The sequence below is a fragment of the Homalodisca vitripennis genome, chromosome 3 (assembly GCF_021130785.1).
Source record: "Homalodisca vitripennis isolate AUS2020 chromosome 3, UT_GWSS_2.1, whole genome shotgun sequence".
In the NCBI taxonomy this organism is placed as follows: domain Eukaryota; kingdom Metazoa; phylum Arthropoda; class Insecta; order Hemiptera; family Cicadellidae; genus Homalodisca; species Homalodisca vitripennis.
In genome coordinates, this window is record NC_060209.1 from 125,554,225 (window position 1) to 125,576,327 (window position 22,103).

A 22,103-nucleotide genomic window follows, 5' to 3' on the forward strand; every position below is an offset into this window, starting at 1 on the left:
AAAATATATTTACACTAGGTTTTTGGTTTTCTCACTCTGAGTCACTTGCCTCTTCTGGCAGTACATCAGATTCCATGAGCATATTATAAATATCACTAGATCCACATGGATCAGCCATTACTAGTTTTAAAATGAAACTAATTATATTAAAACTGGACACAAATCACGAATACGCACTCCCAAACAAACAAGAAATGATTTGTTTACAACCGGCAATCTCCGCTACACAGATACGATCGAGCACAATGACAGCTTATAAAGTTAAGCTGGTTGCCATCTAGATACAGCACAAAAGATAATCAAAGACCAATAAACATTAAAAGTAACTCATAAGCAATAGATTGATTATAATTTAAAGGTCTGGACCGGTAATATGCATTTTATGCGGTTAGTGTTGATTGCACTTTAGAAGTGACCTCATCAACACGAAATGGGTCGACCGAAACTTCCAGGTTTAAATAAAATTAGATTTTTAAAAGTTCTGAGACAATATGATTTTTTGAAACGTTTAGTGGCCACGATATTGAAACTATTTACAAATGAGACATTCTTATCCAAGATATTTTAAATTCTATCCTTTTTTCTTTTTATTGCGAAAAAGAGGGTCCAATTCCCACCATTAAGTCTTTTTCTGCCCGTCCTCATGAGCTACTTGCTTATACGAGGATCTTATCATACAGAATAAGTAAAAGGGTCAATGCAATACAAGGTTTATCCATGGTAATGATAAAAAATGAACATATCACAGACAGGATTTGAAATTGCACTAAATCTAACTCAGATCTGAAGTCTTAGACCGCTCGGCCATCTGTACTTCCGATGTAATTTCCATGTATTTTATATACATACATAACAGTGAACAAAAATAAAATTTGGGGTTTTGTGTTTCACATATTATAAAGTATATTATTATTCATGTTAATAATGTAACAGTCTTTCACAAAAATTAATATTGTTTAGAAATAGGCTCCTGCTCAGTTCTGATGCAGGCCGTCACACAGCTGTTTCACGCGAACACTTAACAGATGCTTCAATAAATACAGTACATAGTAATTTTGCAAAACATTCTTGTAACTTAAAAGTGGCCAGAAGGGTTAGAAAAATTCGTACTAAACGATATTTTAATTTAGAGACTATAAATGTCTAATAACAAAATTTAATAAATACCCCGAAATCTGACACATAATGTACATTCACAATATCTCACAAATATGTGCTAAAATATGGCTACACTGTATAATTTCAGGGCTTCATTTACTGACATTACATTTTTAAATATGAGTCACGGAATATTGATAAACAGGCAATCTAAATTGAGATATATGTGAAACAAGAAAAACTTACCTTTTATTTAAAAAAAAATAGCTTCGTTTGTACTTAAAATCATAGATTTTATCTGAATAAAAAGCAAATGATAATAAATCATGTGCATGCTTCTAAGTTCTTGTACATCAAAAACAATATAAATATTTAATTTAGAAGATGATATACAGTGTATAGGTTAAAATAAATATAGACCAAGACTGATGCATGTTGATTGTTACTAAAAAGTAATTTTACTCTACACTTATTGGGTAGCTCAATAGTTTTCATTATTTCATTGGTTTCGATTATATTAACAATTTTATAACCATATAAAATTAAAGCAAAAAAAATATAAATTTAAAATGTACTGAATTAAATATACGTATTGAAAGTTTGATTTTATAGATCTTGAAATAAAAGAACATGGAAGTAAAGCAATAATACAGATCTTTGAACTGTGACCTGGGTAGGTAATCAGCTCCTATTGTAGCGAGCTCACATTTAGTGTAGCGACAGGTACGGGGTATGTTCGAACGAATTGAACTATTCCAAAAATGTCCCTACCCTAACCTTCTAACGCAGTCCATGCCTACCCCAGTGTATACTTGCTTTCCGCACTTATTAATTCACTTCCTTATGTAAAATAAGACTATACTTTTAATAGTTATTAACAGTATAGTTAATCCTGTTAATTATTTAATCAGCACTCGTCATTTAGGAATTTAGAACAATGTGTTGATATCCATCATGTGTAACATATGCAGAGTGCTTATTTAAATATATAAATATTATTTGGTATAAAGTTCCTAATTTATGGTAACTATCAGGAGGCGGCCGACAATTTTGAATTTGTGTTATCAATACTGCGTAATGCATGTATTTTAAACGTATGCAATAAATTGATAAATACAAAAGTAACGATACAATTAATAATAAATAATAAACAATGTTACAATCGTATTAGAATAATTACCAATATTATAATTACTAACCATTGAAATTAGACTAATATAGAAAAATAAAAAAAGAAATATAAACGAACAACGTGGTGAATAATACTATGCAAACATTTATTCTTCCAGTTAAAAAAATATAAAGTAAATTTATAATAATTTATTGTAATTAAAACATTAAATACATAAATCTATTTCATTAAAAAATGTAAGACAATTATTCATAGTTTGGCACGCACAATGTTTTTAGACTTTCCGCTGCTTCACTCGTGAACTCCAAACAGTAATTTTACCAGTCAGGCGGTGTTTAGTTTCTTGTATAAAATGAAGAACATGGTTTTAGTAAGTGAATATGTAGTTTAAATTCAGTCGTACGAAATCAGGAGGGATCTTGGAGATGGAGATATTTTCAAATTTATATAAAAATTGCTTCAGAAATACCTATAATTAAATGGTTGCATACGAAAACTACTCTATATATCCTGTAGGCTTATATCAGTATGTTTTTACAGTGTACACTTTGCAATCCGCTCTCATCGTGTCAGAATTTCTGAGCTTAAAATATATAAATAAAGATATATAAATATCTCCGATATGGACTTTTATGGACGAGCGTAATGTGCTTGTACAGTGGAATTCGTGGATAAACAATTAGCTTACGTCTATTATCCGTGACAAAATGGTCAATTATATTGCAAGAGAAATTTAATAACTACATAAGTTTTTGTTCTAAACCACTTAAGTTTCAGTATACAAAAACTAATTTTATGATTGTACACTTTACAAGGAAAGAAATTACTGAATTTAAAGAAGCATTGTGAACTAGTCTTAATCTAATAACATATGTTTATAATTATATAGAAACCCATGAAGATTGTGTCTCGTATTGCTGCTGCTGGAGTATGTGTTTATTTTATGCTAATGGCTTAAACGTCTCTAAACGATGTTGGTTCTGTTAGAGACAGAATTGTTCTTGAGATGTATGGTCTCCCTTTGTAAAGGGTGATTTGTTTTTAGAGAGCAATTAACGTTAGAGGCTTTAAATGTTTCACCAAGAAACCCAGAATCACCTTAGTCCTTCAATATGTACACAATCGTAATATTAAGGCCTGAGTAACTGACTCGCTAACTTACTGCCTCAGCCTGAATTATGGAACCATAATCGAGGCTCTTAGTGTGTGACACAGAAGTTAGCAGCATGAATTATAATTTTGGAACTTTGAGGTCGAAGTTTTGAGTACACTCAAACTGTAATGATTTAATTTATGGGATATTTTAAGGGCAAATTAATTCCAATGTATTTTTATGGGAAACAAAGAAAAAGTTGTTTAAGCCCAAAAAATGCTTGTTTAAGAACTAGTTTAATCTTGAACAAACTTGAAATGTAACGTATTATAAATCTGTTCCCAGCGGCCGTGGTGATAACGTTCTTCCTGTGCTGGGCGCCGTTCCACGCACAACGTCTGCTGTACGTGTACGGCCGTAACACGACGCACTTCTACACCATCAACGAGTGGCTCTACTACATAGCCGGCTGTTTCTACTACTTCTCGTCAACAGTGAACCCGGTGCTGTACAACATCATGTCTGCCAACTACCGCAACGCGTTCCGCGCCACCCTGTTCGGTCGCGGGCGTCACCGCGAGTATCACTCCAGTATACGGGAGAGCTACGTAGAGGGCCGGTGGCAGCGTACGCTCACGTGGCGCAACCAGGTCTATAGTTGAACAATTTATATATTGTGTTCTCTCTGTCTCTCCCTGCGTTTACAGAGGAGGAAGTTCAGTTGCCTTGATGTAGTATGGCCTATTAATTTTACTTCGCGTTAGCCTACTGTAATGAGAGACTATAAAGTTAGAGTGGAATATTTTTTTATAATATTTCATTAAATCTATAGTCAGGTAATTTTAATTAACAAATTAATAGTTCAAAACATTGATGCTACTTATAAAGTATAACTCTCTTCAGTAAATCAGAAATCCAACAATATTGGTTGATTCGTTTATCTGCACTTCTGTTACAGTTTTAATATTAACTATTGGTGGAGATAGACAGAAGAATACTTTTTCAAATAATTGTAAATATTTTTCATTAAACAACAGTATTTACATTTAATAACGTAATCTTGATCTAAAATCCCAAATATTTAATTTTAATTAACCAATTAATTACAGGACCACTAGTTTTTGAAAAGTCTTTCTCAAGAAAGGTCTTAAAATAAATGTAATTAAAATTTAATTTATATACGTACATACAATAAATCAACTTATTCTCTCTTATAAGAGTAACTTATAAAAGTTAATTTAAAACTTCGTGTCTCGAGTTCAACTTCCTGTTTGAGTTGGTACAGATTCAAAGTGAAAACTGTATTTATACTATATTTCTTCCAAAATTATTTACTTCAAACCTTAAAAATTTGTCTATTTTTACTGTTGAATATTAAACTGCAAGCAACTTTTAGATACATTTAAAATTGAAAGATTTACTGAAACAAAATTTTGCTTGAAGTGGTAATATCTTGCAATCATGCGTTAATAATTGTCGAATTGTATTAAAATAATAAATATTTTTCCCGTGAAAAAGAAACCTAATTAGTTGACAGTAATTTCCCTTACAAATATCGTAATGGGAATGAATCTAAATACTTTATAACAGCCGCATGTGAAATCTGACTCACTCACTCACTGTATATATAGATACAAATTCTAACATAGCTTCTAGAAGTGCTGGAAACTTGAAATTTGGCAATGCAGGTACCTTTCGCCGTATATACCAAACAGGAAAAGGTCTGAAAACCGAGGGAAAATTTTTAATTTTAAACCCCTCAAAAAAATTAAAAACCCGTTGAAACTGTTGAAAAACTCCTGGTGGTAGTTTTTTTGGCTTTCGAGCCGTCTAGCGACCTAAACCGTGTTGGTTAGTTAGCCTCAAATCTAATTTTAACGGGTTTTTTAGCAAATTTTATGATCTAACAGAATGGCACATTATTAAGACTTCCCTGCATCTCCTAACCTGGTCGGTCCACCCGAAACCAATGCTCTTCAAATTTCGAAAATATTAGTCAAATTTTGACGAATATTCGCTTGTAGATTTTTGTTTGAAGGCTCTGTAGCGTCTAAACCGTAGGTTATGTAGCTCGGCATCTGATGATTAATCGTTAGTGGGGAATGAAGTGTTTTTCTACCAAATAAAAGGTCTAGTCACTTTTTGATGACACTATCTCGTGTGGTGTTTAAAGCGTCAAAAACGCGGGAATGTTTGACATTCCATAGATTTTTTTTGCTTAAAATAAAGTTTCGCGAGCCTGATAGTGGCCGAACGGTAGGTCGTAGCTCAAATCCTGATTGACCCATCAAAGCTTAGGAAAATTGCGGCGATCTACATAAAAGGTCCAAGTGACTTTTATGCTCTAACTCCCAGTGGTTCAGGCCGAAAAAACGTGATTATGTGCAACTTATTTTGTAATTTTTTTACGTGAAACGTTTTTTCGGGCTCGATATGCGGCGAAACCATTGGTCTGATAGATCGAAATAAGACAAGCGTTGGAGTTAGGAAATGAAGGTTGATCTACTAAAAAATGGGTAAGTCGAGTAACCTCTTTACATCTATCTCCTATTGGTTTTGGCCGCAAAACTGCGTTTATAAGTATTGATTTTTTAAAGTTTTTAACGTGACATTTTTAAACTGCTCCAGTGCAGGTCTTTTGTCCTAAAGCTCTGTACTCTGGCCTAAATTAATATGTCTAGTTCTGTTAGTTGGGCTTAAAATTCATGATGGCATAAGTCGAAAGACATAAATTAAATGTTCTGGACAAGAAATGTGCAGCTCACTATTTGTCACATCTCAAACGGTTATCTAAATAACTTATACAGTCCGCAATGTGTAAACTGACGGCGTCCACATCACTCACTGATATATAGATACAAATTCCTAAACATAACTTCTAAGAAGTGCTGGAAACTGTGAAAAAAACTTTGGCATGCCAGGTACCTTTCGCCGTATAACCAACCAGAAAAGTCCCTGAAAACCGGGAATTTTTTAATTTTAAACCCCTCAAAAAATATTAAAAACCGGTTGAAAACTGCTGTGTGAAAATCACTGGTGGTTTTTTAAAAAAAAAAAGTTTTTTTGCTTTCACGAGCCGTCTAGCGACTAAATCCGTTGGTAGTAGCTCAAAATCTAATTTTTGAACGGGTTTTAAGCAAATTTTAATGATCCTACAGAATGGGCACATTATACTTCCCTGCAATCTCTACCGCTCCACACTTCCGAAACATGCTTCTCAAATTTCGAAAATATTGGTCAAATTTTGACGATGTTTCGCGTTGGTAGAATTTTTGTTTGAGGCTCAGTAGCGTCTAAACCGTAAGGTTGTAGCTGCTCGATCTGATGATTAATCGTTAGTGGGGTGAAATGAAGTTGTTCTTTCTACAAAAGAAGGTCTAGTGTTCACTTTTTGTCCTATCTCGTGTGGTTAAGCGTCAAAACGCGGGAATGTTTTGACATTCCAAGAGATTTTTTTGCTTAACATAAGAGTCCGAGCCTGATAGTGGCCGAACGGTAAAGGTCGTAAGCTCAAAATCTGATTGACTCCATCAAATTAGGAAATAGCGCGATCTTTACATAAAAGGTCCAGTGACTTTTTGCTCTAACACCAGTGTTCAGCCGAAAAAAACGTGGATTATGTGCAATTATTTTGTAATTTTTTACGTGAAACTTTGTTTATTCGGGCTCGATAGCGGCGAAACCATAGGTCGGAGATCGAAATAAGACAAGCGTTGGAGTTAGGAAATTGAGGTGATCTACAAAAATGTGCCAGTAAACTTCTTTACTCTCTAATCTCCATTGGTTTTGGCCCGCAGAAACGCGTTTTAATTATTGATTTTTTAAGTTTTACGTGACAGTATTAAAACATGCCCAGTGCAGTCCTTATGTTCCCTACAAGCTCTGTACATTGCCTAAATTATAGGTCGTAGCATAAATCTGATGTCATAATCGAAAGACAAAATTTAAATTTCTGTCAAGAAATGTGCAGTCACTTTTATGTCCACACTCTCTAACGTTATCTAAATACTTATACAGCCCGCATGTGACACTGACTCACTCAACTCACCTGATATAAAATAGAAACAAAAATTCTAACATACTTACTAGAAGTGCTGTGAAACTTGAAAATCTTTGTGCATGCATGTACCTAGTCGCCGTATAAACCAACAGGAAAAAGTCCTGAAAACCTGGGCATTTTATAATTTTAAAACCCCTCAAAAAAAATTAAAAAATCCGGTGTTGAAACTGGTTTGAAAACTGGTGTATTATTTTTGCTTTCCGATCCGTCTAGCGACTTAAACCGTTGGTAGTAGCTACAAATCTAATTTTTAACGTGGTTTTAGCAAATTTTTATGATCTACAGAATGGGCACATTATACTTCCCTGCATCTCTAACCGGTCCCACCCGACAAACATTCTCTCAAATTTTATCGAAAATATTGTCAAATTTTGAGACGATTTTCGCTTGTAGATTTTTGGTTTGAGGCCTCTGTAAGCGTCCTAAACCGTATGGTTTGTAGCTCGATCTGATGATTAATCCGTTTAGTTGGGGAATGAAGTGTTCAAACAAAAAAGCGTCTAGTCACACTTTTGTCCTATCTCGTGTGGGTTAAGACGTCAAAACGCGGGAATGTTTTGACATTTCCAGAGATTTTTTTTGCTTAAAATAAAGTTTCGAGCCTGATAGTGGCCGAACGGTAATAGGTCGTAGCTCAAATCCTGATTGACGCCATCAAATTAGGAAATTGCGCTAGTCTACATACAAGGTCCAGTGACTTTTTGCTCTAACCTCCAATGGTTTTTCAGCCGAAAAGACTTGATTATGAGCAATTTATTTTGTAATTTTTTTACGTGAAACATGTTATTCGGGACTCGATAGCGGCAGAAACCATTGGTCTGAATCGAAATAAGACAAGCGTTTGGAGTTAGGAAATGAGGTGAATCCTACTAAAAATGTGCCAGTAACACTCATTACTTCTATCCTCCATTGGTTTGGGCCGCAAAACGCGTTTTTATAGTATTGATATTGTAAGTGTTACGTGACAATTTTTTAAACTAGCCCAGTGGCAAGTCTTTTGTCCTAAAGCTTCTGTACTGGCCCTAAAATTTTATAGGTCGTAGCTTAAATCTGATGGCATAATCGAAAGACAAAATTAAATTTTTTTCTGACAAGAAATTGTGCAGTCATCTTTTTTGTCGTATCTATCTCGAACGGTTTAAACCGCAAAAATGCCCTCAAAGTCAAAAGTTTTTTACGAAATCCGGAAAAAAATCTATGAAAAAGGTCAATTTTTTTAAATCCCATGTTCATTTACTTAATGTCCGGACTTAACCAGTCACCGAAATTCCGCTTATGCCCCGAATTTGCAAGCGTTTACCTTTGGGGGTCCTGTGGGGCGTAGCCCCCAGCGAGCCGAAGGCGAGTAATAAAAATGTTATACTTACGCAAATGGTTTTTGGACACCAATAAAAAAACAAAACCAAATAATACGTCAGAGCCTTATATAACGTCCTCTACTCTAATCTAAATTACCTCATAACCGACGCGCTTGTTTTGCCCCCATCTACCCTAAGGCTTGAGAAAGTGTCAACTCTCGTACTTTATTGTAAGGAGTTATCGTGGTTGAATTCTAGAGAATCAGCTGTCTCTCTGAACTATTACCTACCTTGGCGGTTGTTTTCTAGAACAATTGCATTTTTGATTTATGAATTAACAATTATATTAAAAATATGTAAAATATGTCTGTATATATTTTCCCCCATAACTATTTATTAATTAAAACTTTTTGAAAATGTTGCAGATGCTACGCCTACGTACAGCTCAGCTTTTATTACATTAAATTAAGTCAAACAATTAATGAAATTTAAATTATATAAATTTTGGACACTTTATTAAAAGCGGAATAGCATTCTTGTAAGAAACCCACCCGAGGATTTTTTAATCAAGCAGTAATACAAATTATATACTTTGGTAATAATATACGCTTAATATTTTTGATGTCGGTTTCCAATACGATAGAATGTAAGACTTTGTAAATATACGCTATATAAGTAATATTACCGTAAAAACAAGTTGTTCGAATTGCACACCCTTAATTACTTTTCATGAGTGGATTAAAGGCTCACAATGTTTATTTATTTTCTAATAAAAGCCTAAATATAAATTGTAAGGAAATCTGTTTAAACAGTACAAATAAGCAATAATCTGAATGCCTTATTAGCATTTGCTGTTTATTATCAGTTTGATGGCTGGAAATAACTAATAAAATGTTACTCTAAACTGGACGACAATCAGAAAGTATTTCGGTGAAAGTTTTCATCCTATTACTAGGAGAAATCATTATTAGGTTTAAAATAATTAGGAATTTTTTGGTTTTTAGATTTTTAATAGCAACTAGTTACCTAAATTCTGGAAATATCATTATTTAAAATGATATATTTTCATTTCCAAATACATAATCTTTATTCCCTCGAGGAGTGTTTCCATCCTTTTATTGATATTCACATCAATAGTTAAAAAATTTGGAAAATATTCAATACGATTGATTAACACTACAATCTACTGAATTGAATTAAACTTATGTATAGGTGTAAGATCGAATTCAGTACCATATCGCCGGCCAAATGCTATACTATTAGAATTAATACTAAGAGTTACTATTGACTAAACATTGCTGAGAATAACCATGCGACATCCAGTTAAGAATAACCATTATCTATACGCCAAACATCATCTTTGTTTTATATTTCAGAGTCCACCTTCGAGCCGTGATGTGGTAGTGATGATTGCACCGGATAAATGCTGTACTACCGTCACTACCAAGACTCGCCTTTGGCCCAAAACTTTACTCAGAGTGACCATGCGACTTCCAGATAAGAATAAAAATTATATATACACCAAACATTATATTTGTTTTATATTTCAGAGTCTACCTTCGAGCCGTGATGTGGTAGTGATGATTACACCGGATATGCTGTACTACCGTCACTACCAAGACTCGCCTTTGGCCCAAAACTTTGCTCAGAGTGACCATGCGACTTCCAGATAAGAATAACAATTATATATACACCAAACATTATATTTGTTTTATATTTCAGAGTCCACCTTCGAGCCGTGATGTGGTAGTGATGATTACACCGGATAAATGCTGTACTACCGTCACTACCAAGACTCGCCTTTGGCCCAAAACTTTGCTCAGAGTAACCATGAGACCTCCAGATCCACCAGAGACACAAATAGACATGCCCAATAAAGTCTGTATTCAGATGGAGACTTGCATTTGAAAGGTCTATTTGCATTTTATCTACATTGCCAAATAAATCAGTATTTTAAATTACCACAGTTTCAAACTTCATCTCCACAGTTATCTTACAACTCCTTTTATAAATTGCTTAAACGCCCTTAATATATAAATTTGAGATACACAAAAACGTAGTAAACATTACTGTACTACTTGTTGCGTTATAATATATTACTTTTAATATTATTCAAGTACGGTTGGAAAAAATGTGGAGTTTTAATATACAGGGTTACCATAAAAGAATCTTGCGGTTTCGAATATGTTTAAAAGAATATACTATATAATGTACTATACTCAACCCCTCTCAAAACATTTGTTAACATATCTTCGGTTATGATTGTCTTTGCTTCATTAATCCTGTGTTTTAAGTGGTTCAGGTCACGAATGTTTTGTGAATAAACAACGGTTTTGATGTACTCATACAAGAAAAATCAGAAGATATCAGTTCGGGACTCCTTGGAGGCTACAGGGCAAGTCCTTGTTGGCTTATCCATGGAACTCTAAGTTTTTCGTTTAAAGCGTAGGTGACCAATGCACTGTGGGGTAGCGCCATCTTCTTGGAAATTAAGTTGATGAATGTTTTCGAGTTCATCTAGCTGAGGAAAGCAATAATTAGTTAACAGGTCAAGATACACAACTCCATTAATTTTTTTGTCAATAAAGAAGAAAGGTCCTATTTCCCGATTTTATATCACACCACACCGAACATTAGTTTTAGGCGAATCACGTTGTTTCTTAAACATTACGTGCGAGTTTTCAGAGCCTCATATTTGTGAACTTGTCTGTTACCATATCCATTCACAAGGAATTAGTTTCGCCTGTAAAAATTATATAATCTAAAATTGATTCGTTTTCACTTATTCTGTCCAACATTTCCAACAACGAAATCGTTACGGTTTACACAATCATTGGGTTTCAATTACTGCAGTATCTGGATTTTATAATCGTTTAATTTGATTTGTTTATGTAAACAGTGTTTTTGGAATACCTTATTCAACGCTTCTACGAGGGATGGACTTCCCGGGAATTGTAATTGCCGATTGCTTAATTGTAAAATAATGAGTTTCGTCTAGTACATCTGGTCTGCCAGTTTCTGTTTCTTAACTGATCCAGTCTCTTCGAGTTGTTCAAACCAACGTGTTTATGTTACTTTTGTATGGCGAATCTCTTCTAATTCCCGTCGGAAAGCAGGTTGTATAAAAATTACGGATTTTAATTACTGAATTTGGCACAACCTTGATAAAAAATCCTAATGACTATTAGACTTTACCAATTTTGATCAAAATATTATGCGTTATCATACAAAACCTTTAATTACGTATATTGCCTGCAAATTGTATTAACACGTTGACTAGGATATAAGCTATAGTGTATCATATACACACTGTTACGACCAATCAATTCCAGGTGTTGGTCAACCACAACGAAGGTCTTACATACAATAATGCCAGGTGTGTCTTACAATCAAATCAGCTAAATATGTTTTTTAAACAAACCGTTTTTTTAGTGTTGAATTCGACTAAGCTGATACAATATTATCCTTTAAGATGGCGATTGTGGGTCTTGGGTACATAATCGGAGGCAATGCAAAACGTTTCCAAATGATATTCCTATGAAATTCACAGACAATATTCGTATTTACTCTATTTATAAATAATATAAAACTTAAATAAATGCCATGTGGGATAATTTCTGTATCACTTGTAATAATTGAAAGAAGAATAATTACTCCTATATTTCAAATTTATATTCCTATTACAGTCTGTACATGTTTGAAAGATACAAAGCTACATATTCAGAAAAGTATTTAAATATTTTACGGTTTGTCAATAGGTTTAAGACAAAGTATTTCAATTTGTATTGTTCAATTAGCGAAAGGATTTGACGATATTCCTCATTGTTTTTAGTGCTTATCGGAGGGTTTTCAGGATTTGTAAGATTGGTGGTAGGGTCGCCTCTTGTCGAGATCTCATAACGGGGCCTGTATTTTTCAGTCATATAACCTTGGATAAGGTAGCTGTGTACCAGCCTCCTGCAGACAAAGCAGACTGGGGAAGGTTTCAGCAACAAGCATTTAACACCAGGAGAGCTGCTCACACTCCTTCAGTCATCCTCCGAAACAGATTAGACCTATCAATTCACTCTTTAGCCCTATATTTTGACAATTTTGGTTAATGACAATAGGTTCCTGGACATCCAGTTCAGATGGAGGTCACACATTGGTTTTTTTCTGTACCCAATGTAGGATCAATTGGAAAGGTAAAGCCAGCCAGAATCGATTTTTTCTCGGGGAGGAATTTAATTTACTATCATACCCAACTATGTACAGATTAACATTTAAATTAGATTAATAAATATTTATAAATACTATTTTGATTTATAGTATATTCAAACTTTGTTTCATTCCCCTTTCTACACACTCTCACAAAAGGTTATTTTTTTGGTTCAATAATATAAAGGATTATTGGCACAAAGTTTAAAGGTTTTAAAACGCATTCTCATGCCTTATTATAACATAATTGTTATGATTATTATTGTAGTTCAATGAGAACAAACGACCTCTAAATGATGTGTTATTAGGGTTATGGAGTAGCTTTTCGTGGAAATAAGTCTTACTATCTTCTTTTCAGTGGTGCGCCCAGAAATCTTTCCTGGTAGAAGGTTACTACTAGCAGGGGGGTTCCGGGAACCCTACACCGAGAAATATATGAAATGCTAGATAATAAATGCGTTAAATGTAGTACTTCTGAACTAATAAAAGGAGGGTGAAGAACATGGCATAGTGTATAAAATTTACAGTCAAACCAATCTACTATCAATCTCTAGGGGAAGCTTATACAGGGACAAATAAAAATCTTCTCCGTTTATATGGTGTATTAAACTACAAAAAAATTATTATAACATAAAAAAATATTAAAACTTAATTGTGAATTTAAATCACAAATTAAGAACAAAGATAAACCTTGATGTCTACACTGGAATCAAAAAGTTCATTTTACGAGTACTAGTTTGAAAGTTGACCACAAAATAATAGAGCTACAGTAACGGGAGTTATATTAATATTTAGCTCGTTTATTTATACCTTCCTACTAACTGTTTAACAACACCTCGCAGTTTTATATCGATGGCAAAGAAATAATACCGGTATTGGTGATTTTGAACCAAAGTCCATGTTGAAAAATCCATAGCTCGAAAATATAATAGTAACTAAGCAAATAAAATTTAAGAACAGTATGAAAACATTGTTTATTAAATTACCAACTTGACTCGAGTCAACTCGACCGTGTGGTTCACAAAACTCGGCATTGATCATATTATGGAGCTTAGTCATTATCTTGAACGTTTAATTTTGTAAATCATTAATTAAAACGTGTAATTTTTCTCACTTATTTAACTGAACAAGATTTGTTAATTCAGTGTCACCGGTAACTGTTCGTGTTAACGCGCAATCACCAGACCTCCCAGGGCGGTTTTGCTTCACAGTGACGAATGACAACAAACTAAAACAGTATATAACTGTTCAGAGCTTGGCAACTCACTACTGTGACAACTTATCACGTTGGGACTTCTGTAAAAGATACCTTTTGTTCCAGTTACTCGTCTGTAAGGATAGTAAAAGCTACCGCAAACCGAATATACCCGGTAAAAGATTATTGTTACAAATACATAACACCCTTCCTGCTGTTCCTGGTACAAAGTACTCAGCTTCTTAGTACTCAGCTGTTACATGTAGTACTTGAAAATCTCAAAAGACCCAATACTTTGCACACTTACAATACTTTTAAAATTAAGTCCTGATACGCCTGGATATATTACAAACGGATTGAGAAATCGGTGTACGTAAAATCTTCACCATACCTATTAAAATCCTTTTTTGAATGTTTGAAGGATAAAAATACTAACCCCCCTTTTTCAAAGGAAGGTAGAAGGGGGTTACTTTAAATGTTCAAACTGCAACCCCCATTTTGTGACATGTCATTTGTAAGGTATGACATGACCTTTACAAATAAAACACGATGACATGACCAAAACATCTCTACGACGATCCTAGAAAAAGTTATGAGCAAACAACCCCTTACATCTAAGGGTGTAAATTAAGTCCTGATACGCCAGTATATATCCCAAACGGATTGAGATATCAATTTAAAACCTTCACCTTACTTATTAAATTACATTTTTATTTTTATACTTTTTTGGATATGCTGACAAAACTCCACCACCAACGAGCAATACAATAAGTCTCCAAAAAAAAACAAACTAATAAATGGTACACTAAAGGTAAGCAATACTTACATTTTATTACAATAATACAAATATTATTAATATTTACACTGTCACAAAATGTACCTACTTCTTTCGGCTTAATTGGAAGGACTATATTTCGTACAATTTTCGAAGTGGAAACTGCTATAGGTATTTAACATGTATTTTTACTTCAATAATGAATACAACTAAGTGAAGTTACAATGAATACAATGGAGTGAAGTGGATAGTCAAATAAAATTAGGGAAATTTGTTCGAGTCGAGTTGAGCTGAGCCAGGTAAGAGAGAAAGCAGCTTGCATTTTAAACTTTTATTTTACTCTATTCCACCTCAGACGTTTAACCTATTTATTTAACATTTACGAAAAAAAACGTATATGCATTAATTATTAAGAATGAGAATTTTGTGAAATCACAGGGCAATTATAGATATAGGGAATTGTAGAATTGTCACTCTACAAGTTACGTCTTTAGTAGTTCTTAGTGACATCATTTACCAAGTTAAAAAATCTACAAATAGTTTTAAAAGGTGCTTTTTCACTATATGTACTACAAAGAAATGATTAAATTGCTAACCATGTAATGTGGAACTTACTCTCTCATCACATACACAGAGAAAATGAAATGCAAATGGTAAAAAGGAAAATACTTTTTTCAACAATGTTCGATTTTTCACTACATGTGTATAAAACTTTTGACTATCTTTAACAGTTTCAAAATTTTAAATGCTAAGCAACAGTTAATTCTTTTTTTAAATTACGTTTATGTTGTTTTAGTCAGAATCTTGAACTTTAAATAACCTTTATAAGTTCCTCTTGTGGTATTTGTTCCATAAAACTTCAATACGAACTTTTTTTGAAGCCAGTGCGCAATGAATGAAGTTTAGATCAGTTATGTGTGTTTGTACTAGAGATTTGGCTCTTTGGGTTCCATTGGTTAAGGCCAAGTGTATCCATGAAGTCATATTTTCCTTATAAAGCGTTGATTCCGATTTTGTTAATATCAGTTTAGAATGGTTAATTTGGTATTTACACACAGACAGAGCCCTTGTGTCTATAAAAATAGCGCATTAAGTAGCATTGTATATATATCAAATAAATTAGTAAAAACATTAGTGTTCTTAAATGATATATTTTCTACGTATGGGAATAAAACATTTAAAAACTAAGGCATGAACATTTGGTTCTACTCGCCCATTAGAATTACCACTTTGCCTGTATACGTATTCATTTAAGTTGTTAAAAAACAAACTTAGATTCTGCACGAATAAAATTAATAAGATTTCGCATTTTTTGAGTAGTGACAATTAAATAAAGTTTGATATAAATTATTATTCGAGATTTGTAGTATCAGTAATTGTATCCTAACTGTACACTTCAATAGTTATATTGTACAACATAACAAAGATAGAACAAAATTATGATTGAAAATGCTTGAGGCGAGTAGAGAATAAGGATCACAATATCATGTTACACAAACAGTGTCAATGTGCAGTATCCGATTCTCCTTTGAGCAAAACTACAATCATGTTTCTCAGAGTTTTAGCTATTAAATAAAACCCGCAACAAGTCTAATGACAAAATTATCGTTTTAATATAAGAAACATTGTTACTGGAGCGTTGTACGAGTACATTTGTAAGTAAAACTTGGTGGAGGTTAATGTTCCAGTTGACAATAAACTCCAGTTTTATACGGATAACGTTGTTTGACGTTCTTAAACATAATGATTCTTAGAGCTTTTCTTAGCAAAGTGGAATTTGATATGATAAATGGTATTGTTAATGTTTAATTTGAGAGGTTTAAAAGGAAGGATATCTACCTGCTTTATAATGGTTGGGACATAATTATAAGCATAACGTTTTTTTGCTTACACGTTAATGACGTTAATTACCCATGTATTCAGTAGCTTGTTCGTGTTTTATGAGCTATAAATATTATTATTAGTTGTTTCAGAGGTGTAAAACCGTCATAGTATATGTGTTTTTGGACTTGTGAACACTCTTCTAGTTCGTTATGACATAAATAGCGATAAATAGTCTTGGAATATGTACGAAATTACTATATGCCAGTTACGTAGTGCATTTGATATTGTTGTTGGAATTAGAAATTGATACTATTCACATAATAAGTTAGTTATTTATCAAGCAAATACTAATTTCACGTATAAAAAATTACTTTAATTTTAATTTTACTGTAGAATTCGTAACATCGTAAAATCGCAAAGCACGGAACATTATAAAGCCAATTTGAAGTGTTTCAAATTAGTTGACTGTATCTAAGATAGGGAATTAAACTTGAGACTGTTACAATGGTATTAGGGATTTCATTGGAGATTGCCACGAGAGCTAATTAATAAGGGACCTTTTAAGTGCGACCTTTTATCCCCTAGTGGGGGTGGAACTTAATGTGTCTGAAATTGTAATCTCTTTAAATTAGCAAGCTATAGTAATTCATTCAACAATACTTGTCATCGTAGCAAGAAAACATCTTAAAATTTAATATGATAAAATTAATAATGACATCAAAATGTACCATAATTTCCAGGAAATATAGGTTCTATAGCTGAAATTAATTTAGTAGTTGAGTTAATTAAATATTCTGCAATGCTAAATTCTATAACTAATTTACTATTCAAAAATGTTATACAGTGCTTTACCTGAATACTTTTACAAATTACTGTAGTGGATGTACTATACTTAATTATTGGCTGAGCGTGAACGAAGCCTATTACTCAAAGGGATGGAAAAATATATTTCCTCTGTCCGCATGACATTTCGAAAACGAACGAACATGTTGACTTAAAATTTTTTATAAAGCTTAATTTGCATATAGGCAACATAGCTTTGATGATGGTGAACATCGCTTCATAGGAGTTGTCTAAGCATTAGTCAGTACTTTTACATAGATCTTAGGTGTAAGCACAATGGCAACGAGAAAATAACAGAATAAATAAATTCATAAACAAACTGAGTACAGTTATATCCTAACATACAGAGTTATTTCCATAGAAGAATGATATAATTATTTATTAAAGAGAATACAGTAGAGATAATGCTATAAAATGGTGACACGATTTGATTTCAGCGCACTATAACCCTCCTTGTTCACCCAAACTTGTATTACTTGAACACTGCTATGAAAAATATTTTGATGGCTGATGAAAATTTCATCTTTACATTTTACATGAATATTTTTTTATAAATTGATAAGAATGAGAATCGGTGCATGTCCAACCATGAAATTTGGCTGTGCGTCATTGAAGCCTGTCACAGTAAGCTGACACAATGTATATTTTCCGATAGGAAGAGGGGGGGGGCGTGAGACATTCTTTTCAGTTGGATTGTCCGTGTGTCTAACCGTCTGCAGGACATCTTGAAGAATAAGATATTGTTTTGAAATTTTGCATCCGACCACATCAGACTGTTACGTAACACGTGATTTGGCGTACTCTTACCTTGTTAAAACAATATTTCTTACGTTTTAATTCTAAAGCAATGATTTCAATTGAAACATTGATTTATAAAACACAACGGAACGCTTTGACTTGACTAATGCTCACTCAGCATTTCAATAATTATTTACAGCTTGTACTACATAATAATATAAAACAATAGTAAGAATAAAGCTATGCTTCAACAAATATTCCTTAAGTGAAGTGAAGTAACCCAATAGAACTATAATAGTACCCAATAGTACTAACTAATAACGTTTAGGCTCTGTAATTTTTTTACTGGGATCCCTCTACCAAAAAAATTTCTTAATATACATACGTTTTTAGATATAGTCATGAATATTTTATACGTGTCTATACGTAAATAATATTGCTTACAAACTATATATAATGTTAGAAATTGAATTTAATTTATGATTTCTTTCGAAATTACCGTGCACTTTCCGATAGAACCCCCTTAATTCTCTGGTTCTGTCTAAGCAGTGAAAATAAATGTATACAATGCAGCGAAAAATAGATTATGGAATATTTTTACAGTCAAAACAATTATTTTACTGGATTTGAATGGTTTATTAATATAATTGGAAACTGTAATGTAGTTGGATAATAGAAACAGTTATTTTAAACTAATGTTTCAAAGGGATTTGCAGTCCTATTAAATTTATTTGGAAAGGATAAACAGTAAATATAATTTTTACTTTGTAATAATCAATGAAAACATCAGTATTAAATATAGAGGGAAAAAATTTTTCCAATGTATTAGGTAATTTATTTTATTTAAATCTTTTAGTAATGCATAGGTCATCAAAATTGACGTCTACTATATGAAGCCCTTTGAAACACTAGTTGGAAATAAATGCATCCTTCAATAATGTACTTGTGTTATTACACTTTGATCATGGCTGGATAGTGTGTAGGTGACTAGGTAACTGTCAGAAACAAAGTAACGCTGTGATGCACATAATGTAAAAGCAATGCATCAGTTTGACGTTGAGCTGACATCTCACACCGCACTGGCTTCGAGCTCGCTGAGTCAGTGTCATTTTATCATTCCATAGCAGGTCTTTACTTGATACTTTAATATTTACACAATCAGATTAAAACTTATCTAATCAAACAAACGATGAAAAACGTATTTCCCCATTAAATTAATAATAACAACTTTCCGCTCATCACTGGAAAGGCTAGACAAATTTTAACTCTGCTGTGAATATGTTCGCATTATATCTCTAGAATAAACTAACCTTTAAACTTAAATTGTTGCATAAAGTTTCATAACTATAAAAGCAACATCGGATTTAATGATGGTGCATGTCACTACATAGAGTTTAGTTCAGCATTAGTGAACATTTTACATTGGTCTTATATGTAAACTGCTCTTAATGATGAAAAACGAGGAACTTGCAAAATAAATAAATTTGTAAACAAAACGACTACGAATCTTTGAGATTTTTACATGTAATATATTAACACATCTAGCCCCACTACTCTAACATATACGACATCATCAATGATTAGTGACTGGGTCTGTAGATATTATTAACTAACATGATACCCAACTTAATGATCAAACGTATGAGATTTTCTACTTGTAACATAGTAACACATCTAGCCCCACTACTCTAACATATACGACATCATCAATGATTAGTGACTGGGTCTGTAGATATTATTAACTAACATGATACCCAACTTAATGATCAAACGTATGAGATTTTCTACTTGTAACATAGTAACACATATAGCCCCACTACTCTAACATATACGACATCATCAATGATTAGTGACTGGGTCTGTAGATATTATTAACTAACATGATACCCAACTTAATGATCAAACGTATGAGATTTTCTACTTGTAACATAGTAGCACATCTAGCCCCACTACTCTAACATATACGACATCATCAATGATTAGTGACTGGGTCTGTAGATATTATTAACTAACATGATACCCAACTTAATGATCAAACGTATGAGATTTTCTACTTGTAACATAGTAACACATCTAGCCCCGCTACTCTAACATATACGACATCATCAATGATTAGTGACTGGGTCTGTAGATATTATTAACTAACATGATACCCAACTTAATGATCAATCGTATGAGATTTTCTACTTGTAACATAGTAACACATCTAGCCCCACTACTCGATTAGTGACTTGGTCTGTAGATATTATTAACTAATATGATATCCAACTTAATGATCAAACGTATGAGATTTTCTACTTGTAACATAGTAACACATCTAGCCCCACTACTCGATTAGTGACTTGGTCTGTAGATATTATTAACTAATATGATATCCAACTTAATGATCAAACGTATGAGATTTTCTACTTGTAACATAGTAACACATCTAGCCCCACTACTCTAACATATACGACATCATCAATGATTAATGACTGGGTCTGTAGATATTATTAACTAATATGATATCCAACGTAATGATCAAACGTATGAGATTTTCTACTTGTAACATAGTAACACATCTAGCCCCACTACTCTAACATATACGACATCATCAATGATTAGTGACTGGGTCTGTAGATATTATTAACTAACATGATACCCAACTTGATGATCAAACGTATGAGATTTTCTACTTGTAACATAGTAACACATCTAGCCCCACTACTCTAACATATACGACATCATCAATGATTAGTGACTGGGTCTGTAGATATTATTAACTAACATGATACCCAACTTAATGATCAAACGTATTAGATTTTCTACTTGTAACATAGTAACACATCTAGTCCCACTACTCGATTAGTGACTTGGTCTGTAGATATTATTAACTAATATGATATCCAACTTAATGATCAAACGTATGAGATTTTCTACTCGTAACATAGTAACACATCTAGTCCCACTACTCGATTAGTGACTTGGTCTGTAGATATTATTAACTAATATGATATCCAACTTAATGATCAAACGTATGAGATTTTCTACTTGTAACATAGTAACACATCTAGCCCCACTACTCGATTAGTGACTTGGTTTGTAGATATTATTAACTAATATGATATCCAACTTAATGATCAAACGTATGAGATTTTCTACTTGTAACATAGTAACACATCTAGCCCCACTACTCGATTAGTGACTTGGTCTGTAGATATTATTAACTAATATGATATCCAACTTAATGATCAAACGTATGAGATTTTCTACTTGTAACATAGTAACACATCTAGCCCCACTACTCGATTAGTGACTTGGTCTGTAGATATTATTAACTAATATGATATCCAACTTAATGATCAAACGTATGAGATTTTCTACTTGTAACATAGTAACACATCTAGCCCCACTACTCGATTAGTGACTTGGTCTGTAGATATTATTAACTAATATGATATCCAACTTAATGATCAAACGTATGAGATTTTCTACTTGTAACATAGTAACACATCTAGCCCCACTACTCTAACATATACGACATCATCAATGATTAGTGACTGGGTCTGTAGATATTATTAACTAATATGATATCCAACGTAATGATCAAACGTATGAGATTTTCTACTTGTAACATAGTAACACATCTAGCCCCACTACTCTAACATATACGACATCATCAATGATTAGTGACTGGGTCTGTAGATATTATTAACTAACATGATACCCAACTTGATGATCAAACGTATGAGATTTTCTACTTGTAACATAGTAACACATCTAGCCCCACTACTCTAACATATACGACATCATCAATGATTAGTGACTGGGTCTGTAGATATTATTAACTAACATGATACCCAACTTAATG

At 33.0% G+C, this 22,103-nt stretch overlaps 1 protein-coding gene across 1 annotated transcript in view; it reads left to right on the top strand.

Annotated features, from left to right (window-relative positions):
• The window catches only part of LOC124357496 (neuropeptides capa receptor), a 103,697-nt gene extending 93,083 nt beyond the window's left edge, over positions 1-10,614 (top strand). Inside the window, exons 6-7 of the mRNA XM_046809350.1 lie at positions 3,669-3,973; positions 10,404-10,614. Coding sequence (XP_046665306.1) covers positions 3,669-3,973; positions 10,404-10,589 — 491 coding nt within the window. The 3' untranslated portion in view covers positions 10,590-10,614. The remainder of the gene's footprint in view (positions 1-3,668; positions 3,974-10,403) is intronic.
• Positions 10,615-22,103: the final 11,489 nt, after the last annotated feature.